The following is a 25,664-nucleotide window of genomic DNA, read 5'->3' as shown; positions in this document are numbered from 1 at the left end:
CCTGGGCTCCATGTTGCCTGGTGCCCAATCATTGTTTACCTGCCTCTGGGACTTACGCAAGGCCTTGGAGCTGCCCTGTTCCCTTGGCCCCGCCCTGCTGTCCTCTGTAACTGAAGGAGGGTAGGTTTCTGGTTTTCCGTGTTGAATCATTTAGAACCCTGCTGTCTGACCCACCCCAAAGATCCCTCAGCCCTCCTGGCCCTTGACCCACATGCCTTGGGACTAAAGGTGATTGAGACTGGGGAGTCATGGGATCTGGGGGAGTACTCGATACTACCTTTGCACAACTTGGCGTTCTCACCCAAGGGGCTGTGCACTTTGCCGGGCCTAGGTGGGAACTCTTTGACCTGGATCTGGAAGATCTGTAGACGTACTGACAGGACAGAGTTCTGTCATGCATAAATCATGTGACTTTTGAGAGTAGCAGTCCTGGCACATATGATTCTAAGATCATGACTGCATAGGGCCAGGACTTCAGACCAGGAAGAGGTCTTGTTAGTAGGGTAAGAGAGAAATGGCTGTGGGCTATCGCTGGACAATCTTCCTGCTGCTAGGCGACTCAGCCTTGGTTCAGGATACAACCTTCAACAAATATTTGTCCACATCTACCACGTGAGGCACTGGGCTCAGATGTTGATGGTCTTTGCCCTCTAGGAACTTATAGTCTGGTGGGGGGGGGGAGCTAGAAAACAATCACTCCAATGTAAACTGAGATGAACTCACCCGAGGGTTAACTGTAGAGCACATAATGTGGATCTGATCTGGTTTGTGGGAGGTAGTGGTCAGGGAAGGCTTCTCTGAGGATGTGACATCCTTCTGTGAACCAAGTAAAACCAAGAAGTTACAGTGGAAAGGAGGTCATTTATGTGAACAGTAGCATTTACTGTCAGATTTGTGACAGGGCCTTCATGTTTAATATATTATCATTTGCTCGCTCTGTTAAAGTGAAATCTATTAAGTGTAATAAAGTGCAAAAATTTTAAGAGCATAACTTGACAACTTTTTGCAATCGTATACACTGTGTAATTATTTATTGTCATTCTCACAGCTAATTACCTTGTGAAGTTTCATTATACCCATTTTATTGATGAGGAAACAGAGGCTCAGACAAATTGTGATTTGCGAAAGGTTATATACATCAAGTGAAGAGCAGAACTAGGATTTTCCAAGCCTGATCTCGACTCTACTGCAGTGTCTTTTCTACCAGATGAATGGTTTGGAGAACTACTATACCTCTCTGCTTTCTCAAACCTTTTAAGATTTTGTGGCAGAAATTTGTGTGGGGTGTCTCCTGGGGGAGGATGCATGGCTTTCACAGTTTTCTCAAATCTAGTCCCAACGCCCCCAAAATGAAGAACCATTCCCCCAGAAGGACCCCTCCTTCCCTGTTCCTTTCTCCTGAGGAGAGGGGCTGGGAATGCTAGAGACCCCCACCAGCCCTTTCTCACCTGGAGCTCTGCCTCTGCCTCTCTCCCTCTCCCTTCTTATCTCACCCTGGTTGCTGGTTTTCTAGCACTTCTACAATTCCTAAAAGGGATCTTGCCAAGTTTCCTTGGCCCAGAACTCAACAAGGAGGTTGCGTTGGGCATGTTTACTTTTCTGTCTGGCACATTCGAGGCTCCTCCTGGAGGTTGGGGCTGGGCTCTGGTACAGACTAGCAGAAGGGGTGGGGAAGCTGGATTTTTTTTCTTTCTTCTTCTTTTTTTTTTTTTCTTGGAGTAGAACCTCTCCCCCAAGTTCCTGGAGCCAGAGCACACCTGAAACATTCCATCTGCTGACTCCAAGCTTGGAATGCGGACCAGGGAGCTAGTCTGTCGATAGCCTTGCCTCTGCCCTCGAGTGGGAAAAGCCTACCTATTGGGGGTGGGGAGTGTGTGTTTGGATTGGCCCACTTAAAAAACCTAATTTAAGTCTTTTCTTTTTCGTTTGGTGTTTGTTTGCTGGGGATCAAAACCAGGGCCTTACACATGCTGGACAAGCATTCTGGCACTAAGCTGTGTCCCCAGCTGTAGATCTTTTCTTGAATAGTTAATGTATCTACATGGTCTCAAAGGCAAAAGGAGTAGAGAGTCCATGCCTTTCTATTCTAGAGATTAGAAACACTCCCTTCTCCCATCCCTGTCCCCAGTTCTCATTCCCCTACCGCAGATGTATCACTGCCATCAGTGTGAATATCTTTTCAGAAATGGGATGCCACATTTTGAGGTCATCCGTATTTTAAATGAGCTCTGGGAGAGGAGGCCCCCTTTCCTCCAGGGGGTGGAGGTTATCTGGTAGGCAGGCCTGGGATCTGCCTTTACTCAGAGGAGGACGGAGGCACTTAGTGTTACATGTGCACAGTATGTTTGAAAATCAAGCAAAATCTTTAAACTCTTGACAAAGCCAGGCTCCCCAGGGCTGTATCAGAGGAAATAGATTCTTCTAGGTCAGTGAATTTCAAAGTGTGCTATCTGGAACAGCAGATAGTACCAGATAGTATCAGCCATCACCAGGGAGAATTTAGTTAGAAATGCACATTCTCAAGTCTCACCCCAGACCTACTGAATCAGAAACTGGGGGTGGGGACCCACATTCCAATGTTTCTGCTGCTCAGATAAAGTATGAGAACCACTGTGGTGTATACAAGGAACTGATAAGGCAACCAGTTTCCTTCAAAGGTGGGCAGGTGGAGGTGTTTGGGTTTCTGTTGCAAGTTATTCAGCTAAAACTCTTTTCTTCATTTTCTAGGATCCCTCCTACCCATGAGCAGGCATCTGCCATGGCTGAGCCTCGGGGCCCTGTAGACCATGGAGTCCAGATCCGCTTTATCACAGAGCCAGAGGGGGGTGCAGAGATGGACACCATTCGTCGTGGAGTGCGACGCCCTACTAAGGATGCAAGAGCCAATACCTACGGGGTTGCCGTGCGCGTGCAGGGCATTGCTGGGCAGCCCTTTGTGGTGCTTAACAGTGGAGAGAAAGGAAGTGACTCCTTCGGGGTCCAGATCAAGGGGTCCGACAACCAAGGGGCCCCAGGAACTCTGAGCTCTGATTCGGAACTCCCTGAGAACCCCTACTCCCAGGTGAAGGGGTTTCCCGCCTCCTCGCAGGGCAGCACGTCTGATGAGGAGCCTGGGTCCTACTGGAATGGAAGACTACCCCGATCCCAGTCCCAGGCCTCCCTGGCAGGCCCTATCCCTATGGACTCGAGCAACAGGAGCAGCAGCTTGCTGGAATTGGCACCCAAAGAGACTTCCCCAGACAGCACCATCGACACTGCGCCCTTGTCTTCAGTGGACTCCCTCATCAACAAATTTGACAGTCAAGTTGGGGGCCAAACCCGGGGACGCACGGGCCGGCGTACTCGGACACTGCCCCATGAACAGCGCAAACGGAGCCAGAGCCTGGACAGCCGGCTCCCGCAGGACCCCCTGGAAGAACGGGAGCGCCAGTCCCCCGACCACTGGACTCCTAGCGCAAAGTATGACAATCATGTGGGCAGCCTGAAACAGCCATCCCAGAGCCCGAGCCCTGTGCGGGGCCTTAGCCGTCCCCATCCTGCTCAGGACTGGGTCATTCAGAGTTTTGAGGAGCCACAGGAGAAAGCACGGGATCCCACCATGCTGCAGGTCAGACTCAGTCCCTCCCCACCTCTGCCCGCTCCCTCTCACACACCCTGGCTCACCAGCCCCAGGACTCGTCCTATGCTCTGCATCCCGAGTGGGTGATACTCACAAATATGAGGTAATTCTATGGGCAGAATTCTAAAGAAAGTGGAACTAACTCTGAAACCACTATTCACAAGCCAGGCATGTGTGCACACTGTTTTTTTTTTTTTTTTTTGTACCAGGGATTGAATTCAGGGGTGCTTGACCATTGAGCCATATCCCCAGCCCCTTTTTATTTAGAGACAGGGTCTTGCTGAGTTGCTGAGGCTGACTTTGAACTCATGATCCCCCTGCCTCAGCCTCTTGAGCCTCTTGGATTACAGGCGTGTGCCACTGTGCCCGGCCGTAGTGCACACACTTGTAATCCCAGATCCTGGGCAGGAGGATCACAGATTTAGCGCCAGGTTGGGCAACTTAGCGAGATCTTCAATATCTTAGCCACAGCCTGTCTCAAAATAAGAAAATAAAGGACTGGGGGTGCAGCTTAGTGGCAGAGCACCCCTTGGTTCAATTCTGAGTACTGCTAAAGAAAAAAGTAAAGAAATCACCATTCACAAGCATGGAGAGTTACTTGTCATTGCCCCAGCCATTAACCAGGCCTCAGTTACCTGCAAATATTGATTGGCTAGGTCTACAGTTTTCATAAGACCGACTTGGAGAATATGAGCAGTTCCCTGGTGCTCTTGCCAAAATTCCACACCTTCTTTCTTTATCAAAAAATGTTATGCCGAGGACTGGGGATGTAGCTCAGTGACAGGGCACTTGCCTCACATGTGTGCGGCACTGGGTTCAATTCTCAGCACAGCATACAAATAAATAAAATAAAGGTCCATCGACAACTCAAAAAGTGTTAAAAGAAAAAAAAAAAAGAATGTAATGCCGAGCCGGGCAGGGTGGCGTACACCTGGAATCCCAGCAGCTGAGGAGACTGAGGTAAGGATCGTGAGTTCAAGCCCAGCCTCAGCAACTTAGAGAGGCCCTAAGCAACTCAGTGAGATCCTGTCTCTAATAAAATATAAAAAAGGGCTGGGGATGTGGCTTGGTGGTTAAGTGCCCGTGGGTTCAATCCCTGGTACCAAAAAAAAAAAAAAAATTAAGGAAGTGGGGGAACAACTTTACTTTGAGACAAAGTTATGTTCACTCTAAAATTAAATCATTCAGAAGCTCTAATACATCAACCACCGCTAGTGACAAATTACTGGTGACATAGCTCGTGGCTTGTTGAGATCTGCTTACTGAGGAAATAACAATGTAATGACAGTGTGTGTGTTGGGGGGTGTCCTGCCTGCACTTCCCCCTGGTCTATTGCTCGGCCTTATCGTGCTTGAAGCTGCCCCCTCCACTTCATGGTGGCTCCATACACACCTCTGGCCTAATCTTCCTATTTTTTTTCTTCTTTCTCTCTCTCTCTCTCTCTCTTTTTTCAGTTCAAATCGACTCCGGACCTTCTCCGAGACCAGCAGGAGACGGCCCCACCAGGGAGTGTAGACCACGTGAAGGCCACCATCTATGGCATCCTCAAGGAGGGGTAGGCAGGGCCCACCGACACTGGAGACATACCCTTCCCTTCTTTTCCCTTCTCCTTCTTCATTCCCTCTTTCCTCTGCTCACTCTTGCTTCTATCCCTTTGCCTTCCAGAAGCTCAGAGAGTGAAGCCTCTGTTAGGAGGAAGGTTAGTTTGGTTCTGGAGCAGATGGCGCCCCTGGTGGTGAGTGGCCTTCCTCAGGCGGGAGCAAGGGTCCGGGTGAGGGCTGGGAGGTTTCCAGGGATGGGGTCTGGATCAACTCCGCTCTCTCCTCCTTGCTTACCTCCAGCAGATGGTTCCTCCTGATTCGACTAAGACCATAGCAGGGCAGAGTGAAGTCACCCGGAAAGTGGAGGAGCTGCAGAAAAAACTGGAGGAAGAGGTGAAGGTGAGGGGGGTTGGAGATGCAGAGGGAGGCAGGGGGAAAGCCGGGGCCTGAAGGTGGACTGGGCGGCTCTTGAAGAGTGAGATGAGCGCTCAGGTGTCCCGTGAGGCGAGACAAGAGTGTGCACTAGAACCAGCAAGGACTCTTGGGTTCCCTGGACTCAGGAGGCCGAGTACATTAGGATCCAACTACTTCCCATTGCATTTTCTTTGGGAGTTCTCATCCTGGCTCTGCTATTTACTGGCTGTATATAGCTTGAAAAAAATTACTAAAATTCTTTGCCTCTGTTCTTTTCATTATGTAATAATGACGGCCAGACTAGTAGCGGTCACTGATTGAACATATATATTTTTTTATACTAAGAATTGAAGCCAGTGGCTCTTTACCACTGAGATACATCTCCATCCCTTTTTATTTTGAGACAAGGCCTCACTAACTTGCTGAAGCTGGTCTCAAACTAGAGATCCTCCTGCCTCAGCCTCCAGAGTTGCTGGGATTACAGGCATGCACCCCCATGCCCAGCTTTTGAGTACAATTTTTGTAGCAGGTGCTGCCCTGGGTAATATATAGTCATCATAGAAACCTTGCAAAGTTAATTAAAGAAAGCCTTTCTGAGGCAAGCACTTTACCACTGAGCCATAGTTCCAGCCCATCTAGACCCTTTTCTGATGAGAAAACTTAAGATCAGAGAGGTTAAGTAAGTTATCTGTGATAGTAAGTTGCAGAGAAGAAACAAAAAATTCAAGTCTCATTCTAAAAAACTATGTATCCTTTTTAATTTTGTAGTACTAAAGATTGAACCCAGGGGCTGGGGATGTGGCTCAAGCGGTAATGCGCTCGCCTGGCATGCGTGGGACACTGGGTTCGATCCTCAGCACCACATAAAAATAAAATAAAGATGTTGTGTCCACCAAAAACTAAAAATAAATATTAAAAAATTCCCGCCCTCCTCTCTCTCTTTAAAAAAAAAAAAAAAAAAAAAAAAGATTGAACCCAGAGGTGGTCTACCTCTGAGCTACATTTAAAATTTTTTTAAAAAAATTTTTTTGTGGGGATTTAACCAAGGGGTGCTTAACCACTGAGCCACATCCCAGCCCTTGTTGTTTCTTATTTTGAGACAGGGTCTCTCTAAGTTGCCTAGGACCTCACTTAAGTTGCCTAGGATTAGGATAGCCTGGAACTCGAGATCCTCCCATCTCAGCCTCCTCGGTAGCTAGGATTACAGGCATGTGCCACTGCATCCAGGTTTCCGTTTCTGCCCCTTTTTATAATACTGCTTCCATCTTTCATAGTATTGCCTTGTTTGTGCTCAGTGAGTGTTGGACTGTGATCTCCTTGTTTTCTAGAAAGCAACGCAGTGGACTGTAGCGTCGAAGTCAATCGGTTCTGATTTTGGTACCATTGTCTTGTTGAAACTGACCTTGGACCAGTCCTTTTTTTTCCTTTTTGTGGGGTTGGGGATTGAACCCAGGGATGCATTCAACCACTGAGCTATCCCCTCAGCCTCTTGGATGAATTCTTTATGTGCTCTAAGCCTCTGTTTCCTTAAATGTAAAATGGGAATAATAATAGTACTATTATTTATCATTTAGTTATTTGTTGCCTTATAACAAATTATCCTCAGACTTAACAGCTTAAAACAAGAATTTCTCAGGGTCTGATGACCAAAAATCTCGGACCTGCTGGACTGAGTCATTCTCACTCGGGGTCTCCCAGTGGAGCTTTTAACTGTGGCCGTTGTCATTAGCAGACTTGAGTAAGGCTAAAGGATCCGCTTCTAAAATGACTTTCTCAAATGGCTGTGGGTTGGGGCCTCAATTTTTGGCTCTATGGCTTTATAAAATTGCTTGGGTGCTCTCACAATATGGCAGCCACCTTCCCTCAGAATGAGTGATCCAAGGAGGAAGCCCCCATGCCTTTTTATGACCCAATCTCAAACTTACACACCACTTCCTCATTTTCCTATTCACAAGAAGGGAGCCACTAAATGCAGCCCATCCTCAAGGGGAGCAGAATTAGGCTTCACGTTTTGAACAGAACATCACAATCTCTGGACGTGTTCTACACCGTCCCTGGTCCCCAGGCTTGTCATGAGAACTCAGTGCAGGTGACGCGGAAGGCCCCTGGTTCCGTGCCTGTCGTGCAGTGAGTGTCCGGTGCATGATAGTCATTCCCATCGTTCTGGGTCTTTCTGAGAGTCTTCATCCCTTTCCCAGAAGCGACAGAAGCTGGAGCCGTCCCGGGTTAGACTGGAGCGGCAGCTGGAGGAGAAGGCGGAGGAGTGTGACCGGCTGCAGGACCTGCTGGAGAGGAAGAAGGGGGACGCCCAGCAGAGCACCAAGGAGTGAGTGCGGCGATGGCACGTGGGGGGCGTTAGAGGCCCCCCTCCCAGGTCCAAGGGAACAGAGGGGATCTTCAGAAGCTGAAGGGGGGCGGTTCACCCAGGACCTTCTCTTCACTTTCTCTAGTAATGGAGTTAGTGTGGACTCGGACTCAGGCCACCTGGTGGCCTCTGTGCCTCAGTTGCTTAATCTGCAAACTGAGCTTCCCTGTCGTGCCTGCCTCACGGGGTTGATTCAGGTGTTCTCCCAGCGACGTTGCAGGACAGGCACTGTCTTAGCTCCCGGGGTATGTCAGTCAGCCATGCAGAGAAGCACCCTCTTCTCCAGAAGCTTAGTTTCTCGAGAAAGGGAACCGACAGGAAACCAGCATCGTCTGGAACTAAATTGGGAACACACGAGAAGATGAGTAGAGCAGGCTCAGCAGATCAGGAAGGTCAGGTGTTCGGGGGGCAGACTGCAGGATTGAGTAAGGTGGTCAGGAGAGCCTTGGTTCAGACTTGAACAGGGAACCAGCCATGGTGGCCCACACCTATAATCCCAGCTACCTGGGGGGCTGGGCAAGAGAATTGCAGTTTTGAGGTCAATCTGGATAATTTAGGACACCCTGTCTCGAAATAAATAAAAAGGGGTGGGAATATACACAGCAAAGGAATTAAGAATGTAGCTCAGTGGTAGAGTGTCCGCCTCCCACGCGTGAGGCCCTGGGTTCTATCCTCAGCACCATATAAGATAAAATTAAAAAAAAAAAATAATGTGAAGAGAGAACCTGCAGAATGGGAGAAAACCTTTGCCAGCTATTCTCCTGACAGAAGATTAATATCCAGACTATATAAAGAACTCAAAAAACCAAATAACCCAATTAGTAAATGAGCAGATGAAGTAAACAGACACTGCTCAAAGGAAGAAATGCAAAAGGCCAATAAATATATGAAAAAAGTTCAACGTTGTTAGCAGTTAGGGAAATGAAAAGCAAAACTTCGCTGAGATTTCATCTCACTCCAGTTAGTTGGGCAGCCGTCAAGAATACAAACAGGGCTGGGGTTGTGGCTCAGTGGTAGAATGCTCTCCTGGTATGTGTGAGGCCCTGGGTTTGATCCTCAGCACCACATAAAAATAAATAAGTAAAATAAAGGTATTGTGTCCAACTACAACTAAAAACTAAATATTAAAAAAAAAAGAATAGAAACAGTAGCCAGGTGGGGTGGTGCATGCCTGTAATCCCTGCAACTAAGGAGGCTGAGGCATGAGGATTGCACATTTGAGGCCAGTCTTAGCAACTTGGTGAGACCCCATCTCAAAATAAAAGATAAAAAGGGCTGGGATGTAGCTCAGTGGTTAAGTGCCCCTGCATCCCTGGTACCAAAAAAAAAAAAAAAAAAAAAAAAGTAAGGAATATAAACAATAATAAAATGCTAGAGAGAATGTGTAGAAAAAGGAACACTTTTACACTATTGTTGGGACTGTAAATTAGACAACCAATATAGAAATCAGTAGGAGGTTCCTCAAGACCCGGACGGAATCACCATATGACCCAGCTCTCCCGCTCCTTGGTATTTGTCTTAAAGAATTAGTCATACTGTAATGGTATGTGCAGACCTGTGTTTATTGCAGCATAATTCACAATAGCCAAACTATGGAACTGGCCTAGATGTCCTTAAGTGGATGAATGAATAAAGAAAAATGTGGTATACATACTCAATGGAGTTCTATTTAGCCATAAAGAAAGATGAGATTATGTCATTCTCAGAAAAATGGTGGAACTTGAGAACATTATGATAAACCCAATAAGCCAAACTCAGAAAGTCGAGGGCCATATGTTTTCTTTCATATGTGAGAGCTAAAGAGGAAAAAGGAAAAGAAAAGTGAAGGGGACCAGGGGGAGGGAGGCAGGGAGGGAATGGGGAACCACTGGGGAGTGATACTGGCCAAAATACATTGTTAAATTGTGTGCAAGTATGAATATGTAACAATAAAACCCATTACGTATACCATAATGCGCCAATTTTAAAAAGTGGGAAAAAATAAAAGGGTTGGGGATACAGCTCAGTGGTAGGGCACTCCTGGGTTCAATCCCCAGCACTGAAAAAAACAAAATAGATGCTGGGCGCGGTGGCGCACACCTATAGTCCTAGTGGCTCAGGAGGCCGAGACAGGAGGATCGCAAGTTCAAAGCCAGCCTCAGCAACAAAGGGGAGGCACTAAGCAACTCAGTGAGACCCTGTCTGTAAATAAAATACTAAATAGGGCTGTGGATGTGGCCCAGTGGTCAAGTGCCCCCGAGTTCAATCCCCAGTGTCAAAAATAAGTAAATAAATAAAACAAAATAGAACCCAAACAAACAAAAGATTTGCATACATACTTAAAGGGGGTTTAAGGGGCTGGGGTTGTGGCTCACGGTAGAGCGCTCGCCTAGCACGTGCGAGGCCCTGGGTTTGATCCTCAGAGCTACATAAAAATAAATGAACAAAATAAAGGTATTTTGTACAACTGAAAAATAAATATTTAAAAAAAGTGGGGTGGGTGAATGAATGAATGAATATGCAGTATTTAGAAAACTGCCTGACACCTGGTGTTCAATGGTGTCATCTATTATTAGGCTCCAGAACATGAAGCTGCTCCTGGACCAGGGTGACAGGTTACGGCACGGACTGGAGACCCAGGTGATGGAGCTGCAGAACAAGCTGAAGCAGGGTCAGGGTTCTGAACCTGCCAAGGAGGTGCTGCTGAAGGTAGGGAGTGGGATTATGTGCCCAGTGTGGTTCCTCTTACCTGGAGCAGGCTCAAGTCTGCCCATTCATGGTTTTCCCAAAGTACGGAGTAGATGGCTTGTTTCAGGTACTCCTGAGTGTGCGTGCAGGCAGACTCAGAGGTGGGATTGGCCCTCAGCCCAGAATAACAGGTTCCCTTTATCCTAACGAGGCATCTTGGTGGGCAGGGAAAACCTGGGTACATATCTAGTACAAGGTGCTCAATAAATGTTTTTTTTTTTTTTTAATATTTTTAAGTCGTAGATGGACACAATACCTTTACTTATTTATTTTTGTGTGGTGCTGAGGATCGAACCCAGGGCCTCACATTTGCTAGGCAAGTGCTCTACCGCTGAGCCACAGCCCTCAATAAATGCCTCTTGACTGAATGAATGAATTCGTAAACAGAGGATCCTAACATGTCACCCCTGTGCTCTTCTCTTCCCTTTCCCCAGGAATTGTTAGAGACCCGGGAGCTTCTGGAAGAGGTCTTAGAGGGGAAACAGCGGGTAGAGGAGCAGCTGAGGCTGCGGGAACGGGAGCTGACGGCCCTGAAGGGGGCCCTGAAGGAAGAGGTGGCTTCCCGTGACCAGGAGGTGGAGCAGGTCCGCCAGCAGTACCAGCGAGACACGGAGCAGCTTCGCAGGAGCATGCAAGATGCCACCCAGGCACGTGACCAGGGCAGGGGCTGGGAGGCAGGACATTGCCCGGGAGTGGGTCTGTTTGGGGGTCTTGCATTTTTGGACTCTTCATGGTTTAAACAGGGCCTCTCCCTAAAGGACATGTGTGAGATGTGGTCAGAACCCGGGCCAGGAAACCTATAGAGACATGGGGAGGGAGAGCAGGTCTGACTCACCGTGAGGATGTGTGGCCAGAGGGCCGCCGGGAAGTAATGGGGGAGGCTTCCTGTAGATGACAGAGAAGAGGAGGTGACCTGGGGGGAGAGAACCTTCTGCTAGCATTGTGCTAGGTACCACCGGGATGTTGGGGTGCAGCTGGCTTGGTGCCCTCTGGGTCTCAGCTTCCCCCTCTACACTGCATTTTGCCTTGAAGTAAGCCTCCTGGCACCCACCTTTCCCCTTACCTAGGACCACGCAGTGTTGGAGGCCGAGAGGCAGAAGATGTCAGCCCTGGTACGGGGTCTGCAGAGGGAACTGGAGGAGACCTCAGAGGAGACCGAACACTGGCAGAGCATGTTCCAGAAGAACAAGGAGGAGCTTAGAGCCACCAAGCAGGAGTGAGAACCTTGCACTTGTTCCAGGAATACTTTTCTGTGACTCTTGTCCCCACTGCCTTTCTCCCCGGGCTGCACTTGACTCTGCCATCTCCCAAATGCATGTCCACCATGTCCACCTTCCTCTCTCTCGAGAGTGGGTACTCGGTGTAGTGGCCTCCAGGAAGGGGGTTCCACTGTCCAACACACCTCTCCCAGACGTGAGGTCTGACCCTGTTCCCTTTCCCCTTTATTTTACCTTGGCTGGGCTCAGACTCCTGCAGCTACGGATGGAGAAGGAGGAGATGGAAGAGGAGCTTGGGGAGAAGGTGGAGGTCTTGCAGAGGGAAGTGGAGCATGCTCGAGCCAGTACCAGAGATAATCTCCAACTTGAGGAGCTCAAGAAGGTATGTGGGAGCTGGGGTGCAGAACAGCCGTTGGACACCTCGGCTATCCACAGGACTTCCTGCAGGGCTCCCTCTCCTGTGCTTGTCTTCAGGCCTCCTCCTGCCAGATTGTGTCCTCACTGTGTAGAGAAAGGGCTCGCAGCAGCCAGGTCGGGGTGTAGCCAGAGGCTGCTGGCTGCCCCCCAAGAGACTTCATGGTCAGCAGCATTCAGGTGGATTTGGAAAACTCCAGGATCCGTTTTACAGGCTCAAAAACGTGATTTGGTCAGCATAGCAAAAGCCGCTGTCTTTCAGGGGGGATTCATTAACTATGTGATGAAACAAATGTTTACAGTTAGAAGGCCGTTTATTAATTCCTAATGAGAAATATCATCCCATGGCTGAGTGCGTTCATTGGCGTGGGCAGCTGACCTACAGGGGAAGCCAAATTGTAATCTGAAGGCTGTTCAGAGAGTACACAGTCAGGACGTGGGGAGCTAAGGGGTACTGGTGTTCAAGGTCTCCATCTCTCCAGTCTCCAAGGCACAGCCTTGCTGGTGAGGCAGTAACACTTAAAGTTCATGGTAAAGTTTCCTCTTTGTCCTTTATTTTTTTAAAGTTAATCCTTTTTTTTTTTAAATCATGCATGGATAATATTTCATAGAAGAGTCACAAATAATAAGGTCATAAAACTGAAGTGAACACAAATAATTTCTTCATATTCTTGGTGTTTCATTTATAAGGAGGCAATAATTATTTTTGGATGACTTAGGTAACTTAGTTTCCTATAACTAATGAAAATACTTTCTTCCGGGCTGGGGATGTGGCTCAGGCGGTAGCGCGCTCGCCTCGCATGCGAGCGGCCCGGGTTCGATCCTCAGCACCACATACAAACAAAGATGTTGTGTCCGCCAAAAACTAAAAAATAAATATTAAAAAAAAAAAAAAGAAAATACTTTCTTCCATTTATGGCCTCCTAAAGATTCTTTTAGCTCTTGTGCTTCATTGATCCACAGTCCTGGATATGTAGTAGATGCTCAGTTAACAAGTATTAGTTAATCCATGCTTGTTTATTACAACTCTACTAAAAAACTGCCTAGGTGGAATTAAAACAACTATATTTTTAAATGAAGAAAGAAATTGCTATAAATTATTATTTTGCAAGAATAAGAACCTAAGATTATGCAAAATATTTGGTGGAGAAAAACATTAAAAAAAAAATGCTAGTTGGGCATGGCAGCACATGCCTGCAAACTAAGTGACTTAGGAGGCTGAGTCAGGAGGGTCACAAGTTTGAGGCCAGCCTCAGCAACTTACCAGATCCTATCTCAAAATAAAAGATAGAACAGGCTAGGATGTGAGATGTGATTTAATGGCAGGGTGCTCCCCTAGATCCAATCCCTAGTACCACCCCCCAAAAATAGAATCCATAAAAAATGTTAGCCAAAAATACATTGATGAGTATTATGTCGTTATGTAATTTAAAATTGTTTTCCCAGGTAGCTGGGTGTGGTGGTGCGCACCTGTAATCCTGGTACTCAGGAGGCTGAGGCAGGAGGATTTAAGTAAGCAAGTAATTTAAAAATTAAGTAAGTTTACTTAAGTAATTGCCAGCCTGGAAAGTTAGGGAGACCTTGTCTCAAAATAAAAAAATAAAAAGGGCTGTGGGTGTAGTCAGAGGTAGAAAGCCCCTGGGTTCACTCTCTAGTAACATTAAAAGAGGAGAATTTTTTTTTTTCTCACAAAAGCTTCCCAAAGAATGATGAAGTTAGAAATACTCTTAAATACGTATTACTTGTTTTGAAGTTAACGACTATCAAGGATAGTCTGAAATCTCTTCACTACATTAGCTGACAGTGAACCTGGACAGTTTTCTCAACAATCTTTTTTTTTCTTTCTTTATATCAGGGATTGAACCTGGGGGTACTTCACCACTAATCCACATCCCCAGCACTTTTTATTTTTTTATTTTGAGACAGGGTCTCATTAAGTTGCTGAGGCTGGCCTTGAACTCGAGATCCTCCTGTCTTAGCCTCCCAAGTTGCTGGAATTACAAGTGTGACCGCCATGCCTGGCCACCTCTCAACAATCTTAGTCAATTTTTTATTTGGGTAAACCGAATAAAGCAATAACTAATGTTTAATTTATCTCATATAGTAAGTGTGTTTTATCAAATATTTAGTAAATAAACAAAACATACATTGGGAAAACAGACTAAACAAGTCTAACAGAACTTTCAGTGTGCTGTTTTTCTTTTTCTTCATAATTAGTCCTATTAGTGTCTTACCTTGAAGATTCACCACGTTACGTGGTCCTTCAGCCTAATTATGGTTATTTTTGAATTGTATGAGTAACTAATAGCTAAAGAATTCATATTTTAATCTTCCTTTAAAAAGAAATTAGAGATGTCCTAATATTTATAGCGTAACATTTTTGGTTTTCACTATTTTATAGATGACCAATCTTGTTTTGTCCATCAGCTAACCCACTCTCCCCCTGCATAATTTTTTAAATGGAGTTATATTTTACATACCGTGAAGTTCCTCCTTTTAAAGTGTACAGTGACTTTTACTGTGATCACAGAGTTGTGAGACCACCACCACTGTCTAGGTACAGCACAAGGCCCTCTGTTCCTTAGTAGTCATTCTCTCCACCCCCTGGCCGCCACTGAGCCTCTGTCTGTCTGGTTTTGCCTATTCTGGTTATTTCATATAAGCACAATCCTACAACATGTGGCCTTTTGTTTCTTTCACTGACATGTTTTCAAAATTCTTCCATGTGGTAGCAAATGTCTTCATCCCTTTTTTATGGATGAAGAAGATTCTACTCTAGGAATATGCCATATTTTATCCATTGATCAACTGATGGACACTTGGGTCGTTTCTGTTTGACCTGTGTATAATGACTGATGCTGCTATGAACATCATGTACCAGCTTTTATGCAAACTATACATTTTTCAGTTCTTTGGGGTATATACTGAAGAGTGGGGTTTCTGGGCCTTATAGTCAGTGTGTGGTTTTTTTTTTTTTTTTTTGTGGTACTAGGGGTTGAACCCAAGGCCTTATTCGTGCGAGGGAGGTGCTCTACCACTGAGCTACATCCCCATTCCTTTTCTTTTGAAACAGAGTCTCAATAAGTTGCACACGCAGGCCTTGAATTTGTGATCCTCCTGCCTCAGCCTCCTGAGGAGCTGAGATTACAGGCATGTGCTACTGCACCTGAGGATATTCAACTTTTTGCAAAACTGCCTAACTGCTTTCCAAAGTGGCCACATCATTTTTTAAAAAAATATTCTTTCCTGTAAAATGTGCGAGAGTTTCTCTATTTTTCCATCTTCTAGAACCTTAGTCTGGCTCTTCGTTCCTTCAAAAATCCCCTTCCCTTCTAGGAGCTTCGCTGGGCCCAGGATGAGCTCCAGGAGCTGCGAGCGCAGCGGCAGAACCAGGAGGCGGCTGGGCGGCACCACGACCAGGAGCTGGCGAAGCAGCTGGCGGTCCTGAGGGTCGAGGCCGACCGAGTCCGAGAGCTGGAACAGCAGAACGTCCAGCTGCAGAAGACCCTGCAGCAACTGACACGGGACTGTGAAGAGGCTTCCAAGGCAAGGGGAGTGGGTGCCGGGCTTGGAGGTGGAGCTGAGGGTCTGGAGGGCTGAGGAGCCGGGGGCTGCAGAGTGCCCTGCTCTGCGGGACCCTGGACCTGAGGACCCACCGCGTCTGTGCAGGGCTCGGATTCCCAGGGAGCCCTGCCTGGGACCCCGCCTCCGTGCTCCTGGGTCCCCTGGGTGTGCGGGCTCCTGGCCGAGCCCCGAGGTCTGAGCCGCTGCTCCCCCTGCCCGCAGGCCAAGGTGGCGGCGGAGGCCGAGACCGCGGTGCTGGGNAGACCCAGGAGGAGAACGACGAATTCCGCAGGCGCATCCTGGGTCTGGAGCAGCAGCTGAAGGAAGCCCACGGCCTGGCCGAGGGTGGGGAGGCGGTGGAGGCGCGGCTCAGGGACCGGGTGCAGCGCCTGGAGGTTAGTGGCTCCTCCCGACCTGTCCCTCAGATCTGGATAACCCTTGCTTGCCCCCAGCCGTCTGGTGTGGCCTCTTCTGGTTGTTTCATAGAGCAGTTTTACTTGTAGTGCCATTCTGTTTTGCCTTCCCGAATCTTCTGGTTGCCTGGTTCGTGTCCTGACAGGTACTTTGGGAATGTTTCAGGCCGGGCTCGGGTATTTTCACCTCTGATCTCCCCCCTTTGCCTGCTCTCTGTGTCTTGATTTCTTTGCCGGTTCTTGGAAGCCAGTTTTTATGGCCCACCATTTTCATAACCACCTGCCTCCCCTCCCTCCCATCCGCCCACATCCAGATGACCTGAACCCAAGCTCTGCCCCTTCCCAGCCCAAACCAGTCACTCTCCCCTCTTCCAGGCGGAGAAACTTCGGCTCCAGGAGGCTCTGAATGAAGTTCAGGAGGAGGAGGGGAGCTTGGTAGCAGCCAAGCGGGCTTTGGAGGTCCGGCTGGAGGAGGCCCAGAGAGGGCTGGCCCGCCTGGGGCAGGAGCAGCAAGCCCTGAGCCGGGCCCTGGAGGAGGAGGGGAAGCAGCGGGAGGTACTGCGGAGGAGCAAGGCAGAACTGGAGGAGCAAAAGCGTTTGCTGGACAGAACTGTGGACCGACTCAACAAGGAGGTGGGCCCTGGGTGTTCTGGGCCCTCAGAAAGAGGCCCAGCTTATACAGAAGCTTGCCTAGGGGTGGGCTGGGGTGAGGCAGAATGTGGGGCATCTGCCTGCTTCAAAGATACCTCAGGTGTCGCTGGCTCCCCCTCTGTTTTCTCCTGCCCCCCAACAACCTGCTCTTCATAGTCTTCATTCTTGGGGGCTGTTTCCTGGAATTCTGCTTTAGAAGTCTATAAGATCCAAACTCAAGAATCTTCCTGAATAGAGTTTTAAACTGACGGAGGGAAAGGAGAGAGGGAGGCAGGGAAATGAATTGCTTTTTTGCTGATAAGGTTCTTCTCACAATTTCTTGCTTTACAATGCAAGACCAACACCTCATGTATCAGTTCTAAAGTACACGTTTTACCCTTTCTGAAATTGGACTGTGTCTTATAATTGGAATAGGTATGTTACAGTTCAGTTGGCAGATTCTTTCTTAGTGTCACACCTTACGATTATTGTCACCTTGGGTTTGCTGAAACGTGGTCACTGGAGGTTCACTTTGTTTCAGACACTGAGGAAAGTTCTTTGTGTAATTAGCATCATTCTCTGACAACTCTGCAATGTAGGTACTATTGTTATCCTATTTTATAGATAGGAACAGAGCCAGAAAGGATAGGTACCATGCCACTGGTCACTAGTGGTAGAGCCAGAGCTTAAACCCCAAACCTGTGTATACAATAATTATCCATGCTCGGGCCCTAGGCCTGGAAAGAGCAAGAGAGGGCCGCCTTGGCAGGAACAAGGCTCTAGGCAGAGTCTTGTGAGCGGGGCCTGGGGAGGGGACAGAGTCTCTCCTGACAAGGTGCAGGGCTGAAAACTCTTTTTGGTACATTTTAGCTGGAACAGATTGGGGATGACTCCAAGCAAGCCCTGAAGCAGCTCCAGGCCCAGTTGGAGGACTACAAGGAAAAGGCCCGTCGGGAAGTGGCAGATGCCCAGCGCCAGGCGAAGGACTGGGCCAGTGAGGCTGAGAAGACCTCTGGGGGGCTGAGCCGGCTCCAGGATGAGGTGGGAGCCTGAATGGCAGGCGGATGGGAATGTTGGTCTGATGTCCTTAGGTTTGAAGGTCACCGCCTCTGAAATGACCCTGTGGCCTGGGTTCCTGGGGCTGAGGTTTAGCTGTAAACACTTGCAATGAATGACACATGAAAGTGGGGGATGGTAGAGGGAGTTTCCTGTCCTAGGTACAGACGGCAGGGAATGCATGGTCTCAAGAGCAATGGTTTTTAAGCTATGCTGCACATTGGTCACCTGGGGAGATTTTTAAAAATCTCAATGCTCAAACTGTATCCCATACTACTTAAATCAGGATCAGTATTTTTAAAAACTCCTTAAGCTGCCAGGTGCAATGGCATTTACCTATAGATCCAGCTACTTGGGAGGCGAGGTAGGAAAATCCCTTGATCCCAGAAGTTTGAGGCCAGCCTAGACTGTAACACAAACACACACACACACACACACACACACACACACACACACATCCCTACACCCCTACCTTCAAAGACCTCAAGTGATTCTAATTTGTATACAGAATTTTGAAACAACAATGAAAATGAACTAAAATTCAGTCTGCTTTTTATCATCAAGTTGTGCTGGCAATTCTAAAGAATGTCACTGAGGGGCTGGGGCTGTGGCTCAGTGGTAGAGCGCCTGCCTTGCATAGGGGAGGCCCTGGGTTCGATCCTCAGCACCACATAAAAATAAATAAATAAAGATATGTGTCCATCTACAACTAAAAAATATTAAAAAAATAAATAAAAAGAATGTCACTGATTTCTTCCCTCAAGGGCAGACTGATCTACCCCTCAGTTCCCACCTCCATGTTACACTGAACTCTTCCATCTTCCCCTTTGGCAGATCCAGAGGCTGCGGCAGGCCCTGCAGGCCTCCCAGGCTGAGCGGGATACTGCGCTACTGGATAAAGAACTTCTGGTCCAGCGGCTGCAGGGCCTGGAGCAAGAGGCAGAGAACAAGAAACGCTCCCAGGATGACAGGATCAGGCAACTGAAAAACCTTGAGGTGAGGACCTCGGGGGGTTGTCCTTTGGGGGAGAGTGCAAGGAGGGGGTTCTGGGCCCTGGCACAGGTGGCCTTCTGTGGGGAAAGGAACCAGGGTACTCTAAGCCTCTTTCTGTACTGGCACCCCAAGTGGATGGGTTTTGTTGGGCTGCAGGATTTTAAGCAGTCTTCAACTAAATTCCAATGCTTAGAAATTTATAGGTGTCATATAAGAATTTAGATTTCTGGCTTCTTTAAAAAATGTAACACTGAGCTTCTAGACCTGAGTTTTGCAAAGCACAGTTGACTGGATCTGAGCAGTGCATCCCCCCTTTAGGGTGAAGAGTGGTCTTCAATCTGCTATACTTGAGAACGGTAATAACAGCAGTAGCAGCCGCAGCAAACATACATTGTGCCGTGTGCCAGGCACTTAAGCCTCATTTCATTTTCAGGATAACCCTGAGCTAGATAGTCTCGCTTTCTCCGTTTTACAGATGAGGAATACTGAGACCCAGTATGATCTTCAAACCCGACAGACTAGTCCCAAGTCCGTGTTCTTAGCCTGCCTGGCTTAAATTTGCTCCCCCAATATGTACTCTGGTGCTTTGGTTTCTGAGTCTCTGTTGGCCTTGGTACTTGGGTTTCTATCTCAGTTTTCCCATAAGGGAAAAAGGGGTCTCCCATGAGGAATGGATTCTGGGGTTTGCCTTCCTGCCATGACCACAGTCTGCTGCCCATGCCACGTGTGGTCAGAAGAGGGCGCTAGGTCCACGATGGCTCTGGGCAGGGGCAAGGATCTAAAGGCTCCTGGGCATAGGCAAAGGGAAAGGCAGTGGAGGCTGGAGTTTGACAGGGCCCTGGTCTGAGCTTGGCATTCCGTGTCCAGCATTCGGGGAAGAACCGACCTTTTGCCCTTCTGCCTTAGGAGAAAGCCTCTCGCCTGGAAGCCGAGTTAGACGAGGAGAAGAACACCGTGGAGCTGCTGTCAGACCGCGTGAACCGTGGCCGGGACCAGGTGATTCCCACTGTGTCTGCTCCCAACTATGTGACCTCTGGGCCTTCTCAGCAACCATTCTACCCTACGTCTTCTGTGCTCCGGAGACTTCTGGCTGCAGGCTTGAGTGTGGCTAGGTCTACTTCAGGGTCTCTTCTACTTTAGGAGTCGGCAGGTTTCCTCAAGTGGAAGGAAGCCAGGAATTTGAGTGGAGGAAAGAGTCCTGCTGGCCTGGGCTACTCCGACCTGACTCAGGGCTGCTGCAGTTAGGAAGGGCTGCTAGTTCCTGCTGGGACTAACGAAGCTCTGCCTCAGTCTCTGGCTCCTCTCATTGGGATAGACTGTGATGACTTAGTTGCTTGGGAATTTTGGGGTTCACAGGCCATCCTCCAGGGGTGTGCCCCACCAGGGCTCTGTCCTACTTGGCTCAGCTTACTGGCTCATTCTTTGCCCTCCCCAGTGCTAGTCCCTGTCTCTCATCCCCCAGGTGGATCAGCTGAGGGCAGAGCTCATGCAGGAGAGGTCTGTTCGGCAGGACTTGGAGTGCGACAAGATCTCCCTGGAGAGACAGGTAAAGGAGGGAGGGTTTGGGAGATAGACCTGGGGGTGGGTAGAATGACCAAGTGGAGTATAGACTGACCCAGGGGGCTTCCTGTCCTCAGAACAAGGACTTGAAGACCCGATTGACCAACTTAGAAGGCTTCCAGAAGCCCAGTGCCAGTTTCTCTCAGCTTGAGTCCCAAAATCAGATGTTGCAGGAGAGGCTCCAAGCTGAAGAGAGGTAACACAAGCCTGTCCTTCCTTGCTCCTTCCTTCCTCCCTCTGTCTGGGACTCCCCCATCTTCCACCTCAGGCCTGGCCAACTTTTCTCCTGATACAGAGCAGAAGGAGTTGCAGAAATTCTGAGATGTCAGTGTCCTCTATTCCCCCAGTTCTTTGGATCTTCCCTAAGCCCTCCTTGTTCTGTTGATGGGGCTCATGATGGAGAGAAGTCCTTGGAGGAAGAAAAGAACCAAGCAAGGTTCTCTTAGAAATGGTGATAGCTGTAGATACCCCTCTACCTTCCTCTCCCAGGGAGAAGACTGTTCTGCAGTCTACCAACCGGAAACTGGAAAGGAGAGTTAAAGAGTTGTCTATCCAAATTGATGATGAGCGGCAGCATGTCAATGACCAGAAAGACCAGGTAAGGACATGGACCCTGAGGCCAAACCATCGTGGGCAAATATGTTATGTGTTTGCTTGAAGGATAAAGGGGGCCTCCATCTCCTGTAAGGTTTTCGAACCTAAACTTTCCTTGTGTAAGGACAGAGAGATTACATTGAAAGGAGAGAGTAGAGCAGTCATAGTTAGCATATGTATTGAATGCTGGTTTCTCTTGCTAAGTATTATGCATGCATTAATTCATTTAATCCCAGGGCAACTTCTGAGGCTAGAGAATTTGCCTATGATTGCACTTTTTCAGAGGCAATTATCCCTTGTCAAGATTGTTACAGGGGGGCTGGGATTGTGGCTCAGTGGTAGAACACTTGCCTCCTATATATAAGGTACTGGGTTCAATCCTCAGCACCACATAAAAATAAATAAATAAATAAAGGTATTGTGTCCATCTACAACTAAAAACACTTGCTTAGCATGTGGGAGTCTCTGGGTTCGATTCTTAGCACTACATATAAATAAATGAATAAAATAAAGGTTCATCAGTATCTAAAAAAAAAGATTGTTACAGAGGAGATTCTAGGCCATGGTAGCAGGTGCCTTTCTAATGTGGGACTTGGTATCCTGTCCAGTTAAGCCTGAGGGTGAAGGCTCTGAAGAGGCAGGTGGATGAAGCAGAAGAAGAGATTGAGCGACTGGATGGCCTGAGGAAGAAAGCACAGCGTGAGCTGGAGGAACAGCATGAGGTCAATGAACAGCTCCAGGCCCGGATCAAATCCCTGGAGAAAGACGCCTGGTATGAGCTGCCCTTCTGCTCCTAGCTCCATGGGGGCAGCACAGAATCTCCAAAATGGGGGATTCAGCCTCGTCCCCTTCCTTACCGGTATTCTTTCTGACTCAGGCGCAAAACTTCCCGTTCAGCGGCTGAGTCGACCCTCAAACACGAGGGACTGAGCTCAGATGAGGAATTTGACGGTGTCTACGACCCCTCATCCATTGCATCACTGCTCACGGAGAGCAACCTGCAAACCAGCTCCTGTTAACTCGTGGTCTTCAAGGGTCCAGAAACAGGCTCAAGGCCTACCCCAGCCAGTCCCGCTCTGCCCTGCTCTGCCCTGCTCTGCCCTGCCGGCCTTGGATTCATCTTTCCTGTGGGTGACCCACTTATTCAGACCTAAGACAGGGATGGGTCCAAGTGATGGTGATAAAAAAAGACATCAGAATGAGCTGATGGATGAACTTGGCCTTTCCATTGGAGAAGTGGATATTTTAGGCCTGTAAAGTCCTTCTCTTAGATGCTGACTCCTCCTTCATCTCTCTATAGTGGAAGGATAGTCAGCATACAGACTGAGAGAGACTGAGAAGGGAAGGAAAGGGTAGAAATTGCCATGTATGAAGCTTTGTTTCTTTAGCCATTAGCCCTATGGCTCAGGGAAATACCCTATGCTATTCTGCAACCTAGTTTTCTCCCACTCTGGAGCAGGGTGAGGGGAACATTATGGGTAATGAGCACGCAGGCGTGACTCTACCCACTTCTCAAATGCTTCTCTTTGCACAGTCGTGGGGCCCATGTGGTTGTCCCATCCATTTCCAATTCCTATATTTTTTTGTCTTCAAGCCAATGGGTCCAGGGGACCCTTCAGCCTCTCCCCTTCCATCTTCACCCTTCTTACCTTGTTTCTTTCCTCTCAGTGCCTTAGCCATGGTGAGGAGATAAGTATGCTCTTCTTGCCTTTTCTACCTGCACACTCAGACCTCTCCAAAAACCATCCTTTTCCCATCTGGGACCCTCATCCTGCCCTGCTTCCTCAGTGACTGGTCAAAAGCTACTGGCTGCTCTACTGGTGAGCCCTGGGTAAGGGACTTTGGTAGGGCCATAATAAGGTGGTGGAGGCCTGGTTCTGCTCAGGGTTTCCTTCCTCCTTTGTCTCCCTCCTCTGTGACTATGGTGGTTAGAAAGTGGTTGAACCTGGGAACCCTAACAACTGTGTGTACGAGTTTAAAAGCAAAGGTCTCAGTTCCTGTGGCCTTCCTTGTGCTTTCTCTGACTAGGGATGTCCAACCTCAGCGGGGAACCAAGGGAACCTTATTTATTCAAGAACTGGGCCCTTATTTAGGGTTTCCCTTGGATTTAGAAGCCGACTCTTGGTACAGATCAGAAGATGTGATGGGTTTTATATTCCTCTTTTGGATTTTGGGGAGAGCCAGTCCCTGGTGGGGAGGCCGTAAGGGGGATGATTCACCTCTTATTTCCAAAGCAGGTTCTGTAGGGAGCCTCGTGAGCCTGTGGAAGAAGGCTGTTCTCACCAATGACTTGTAATTTCATGATTAAAAAAAATTCCTATATTCTGCAAATCAGACATTTTCTCCTAATCCAATCCAGCCTTGTTTTTATTTTTAAATTAAATATTAAGATTATATAGCTATATTGAAATCCTTGTCTTCTTTTTTTTTTTTGTGGCTTATTTAGAGGTCTAAGTTTTACAAAGAAGTTGTTTTAACTCTACAGCTTAGCGGCCATGTTGTCTTTTACCAATGGTCATATGTACCTAGAAAACCTGGCAGTGTTTATAGCAGCATTCATATTCTCTCCTGTACAATCTTCTCAGAATAGCAAGGCCAGAAAATGTTTTCTTTGAGGTTTTATTCCATTGGTTCCCAGGGGTATCCCTAGCATTCACCTCCCAGGCAAAAAGATCCTCATTCATTACTAACTGGCATGGGAACTTACCTGGGAGGTGAAGTTTCTGCCATCCCTGCCTTTGTGTTGGTTTGAAGAAGGAGCTGGCCATTCACCAGAGCCTATTGCCAGATGGGGTACTTCTCAAGTTTAAGAGTGGGTCAGATCTCCTGAATGATTCTGCCTACTGCCCATGTGGACGGGAGGCAAGTAGACCAGCCATCTGCTGAGAATAGCTGGGCTGGGAAGAAACTCCAGGGTCCTGCTGGGCCAACCCCCTGTCTTGTAAAAGCCTTCAAGATCCCAGCCTAGGCCTAGGTAGCAAATGCTATTGAAGAAGGTGAGGCTCATTCTTCTTCTAGAATACAAATTCCTTTTAAGGCAATGTGTCCCGCCTCTCCCCACCATATAAGGGTGGCTTTGGTTTAATAGCTTCTGCAAAACAAGCCCCACCCAGAGCCTGGCTGGCTTTGACTTTGGCCTGGGCATCTTGCCAGGGAAGGGCACCTGCCAGACTGGCTTAGGCTAGTCTGGGTGAGCTGGCCTTTGGTGCCTGCCCCGCCTTTTTTTTTTTTTTTTTTTTTGAGATGGGGAGATACTGGGTATTGAACCCAGAGGCGCTTTACCACTGAGCTACATCCTCAGTTCTTTTTATTTTTATTTTGAGTCAGGGTCTTCCTAAATTGCAGAGGCTGGCTTAAAAACTTTCCATCCTCCGGCCTTAGTGTCCCGAGTGGCTGGGATTCCAGGCGTGCGCCACATTGCTGGGCGGTGCCTACCCTTCCACCTCTGGAAAGGTTTACTCAGCTCTCCCAAGCCTACAGGCTGGAATATCCAGGGAGAGGAGAAGGCGGTTGTGTGCAGGTTCCACGTCCTCATTCCCTATAGAGGGGCACATAGGGTGGTTTCCTCTGGCCGACCCTGATCTGGGGAATTGAAAGGAGACCGAAGAAGAATGTGGAGGTAAAACCACACATCCTAGACAGAACTGGGCAGTTGAGCAGCCTGAGGTCACTTCCAAGCCCCGCCTATATGTAAATCTGAGCGAACGCCGGAGGGCGTGTCCTGGGACCGCCCACCTCGCTCTCTCGCTCGCCCATTGGCGAGCAGTGTTCCGGGGCGTGGCCTATCTTCAGCCCGCCCCTGACGCGTCTATATAAGGGGGTGATTCCGCGCGCGCCCGCCCGCCGAGAAAACGCCGGACGGCACGGAGGAGGGGTGATCCCGTGTGGCTGTCCCTGCGGGAAAACGATGAACGGGACGCGAAACTGGTGTACCCTGGTGGACGTGGACCCGGAGGGCCAGACTGCGGTAAGAAAAAGCGCCCAAACGCTCTCCCCACTTAGTATCCTCGGTTTCTAGTTCCGCCCCTCCCGTGCCCGGCTCCGAGTTCGCTGACATCACCTGGTGCTGGACTCGTGCGGTCAGCCCTTCGCGGAGCTTTTCTCTCTTTTCCTTTGACCTGCCTTGGGGCGGTGGCGCGGGAGGAAGACGTCGGAGTCTCGGGGGCCGGAGGTGCCCCTTTCTTTTGGGAGAACCCTGCGGCTTCTGCCCGGGACTGGGCGCGCGTGAGCCCTTGCTTGGGCCGCGGGTCCCAGTGCACATTACTCAGGCGTCCGGTGGGCAGCTAGATTGGATTGTGGGAGACAGAACTCAAGGGACCGGATTCCTGTCCCGCCTTGGACACTGTGTCCCGCCAAGGCGGAGTAGGCGTTTCTGTGGGTCCTGGTGACCTCAGAGGCCTTTCAGAGAATTTTATGGTGCTCTGGATGATCAGTAACAGGATACAAGAAACAGGGGTGGAGGGTGAAATCCTGGAGTTTGGAATGGAATTACTCCGAGATTGGCTAGGGATTTTACCTTTCCCTAAGAAGGATGGAGCATTCTACCTGGTGCTCACC

The 25,664-nt window shown here is 48.6% G+C and overlaps 2 protein-coding genes across 4 annotated transcripts in view; both read left to right on the top strand.

Annotated features, from left to right (window-relative positions):
- On the top strand, positions 1-23,509 carry Cgn (cingulin). Its single transcript, XM_015502920.2, is given in 22 exon segments — positions 1-120; positions 2,728-3,607; positions 5,074-5,174; positions 5,285-5,354; positions 5,461-5,559; positions 7,773-7,900; positions 10,495-10,627; positions 11,101-11,313; positions 11,734-11,882; positions 12,133-12,265; positions 15,634-15,843; positions 16,084-16,120; positions 16,123-16,256; positions 16,650-16,907; positions 17,775-17,945; positions 18,795-18,956; positions 19,860-19,949; positions 20,416-20,499; positions 20,591-20,709; positions 21,003-21,111; positions 21,716-21,879; positions 21,985-23,509. Coding segments are annotated over 22 exon segments (3,696 nt in total). The 5' UTR covers positions 1-10; the 3' UTR covers positions 22,127-23,509.
- A 1,412-nt stretch (positions 23,510-24,921) lies between these two features.
- The window catches only part of Tuft1 (tuftelin 1), a 42,457-nt gene continuing 41,714 nt past the window's right edge, over positions 24,922-25,664 (top strand). For 2 of the 3 annotated variants that reach the window (XM_015502918.2, XM_015502917.2), the window contains exon 1: positions 24,929-25,074. In XM_015502918.2, the coding sequence (XP_015358404.1) occupies positions 25,015-25,074 (60 nt within the window). In that variant the 5' untranslated portion in view covers positions 24,929-25,014. Of the gene's footprint in view, positions 25,075-25,664 lie in introns of all 3 variants that reach the window. The other variant, XM_015502919.2, reaches the window with a different exon arrangement.

Source organism: Marmota marmota, unplaced genomic scaffold (assembly GCF_001458135.2).
Source record: "Marmota marmota marmota unplaced genomic scaffold, marMar, whole genome shotgun sequence".
NCBI lineage: Eukaryota > Metazoa > Chordata > Mammalia > Rodentia > Sciuridae > Marmota > Marmota marmota.
This window is presented reverse-complemented; position numbering and strand designations above follow the sequence as displayed.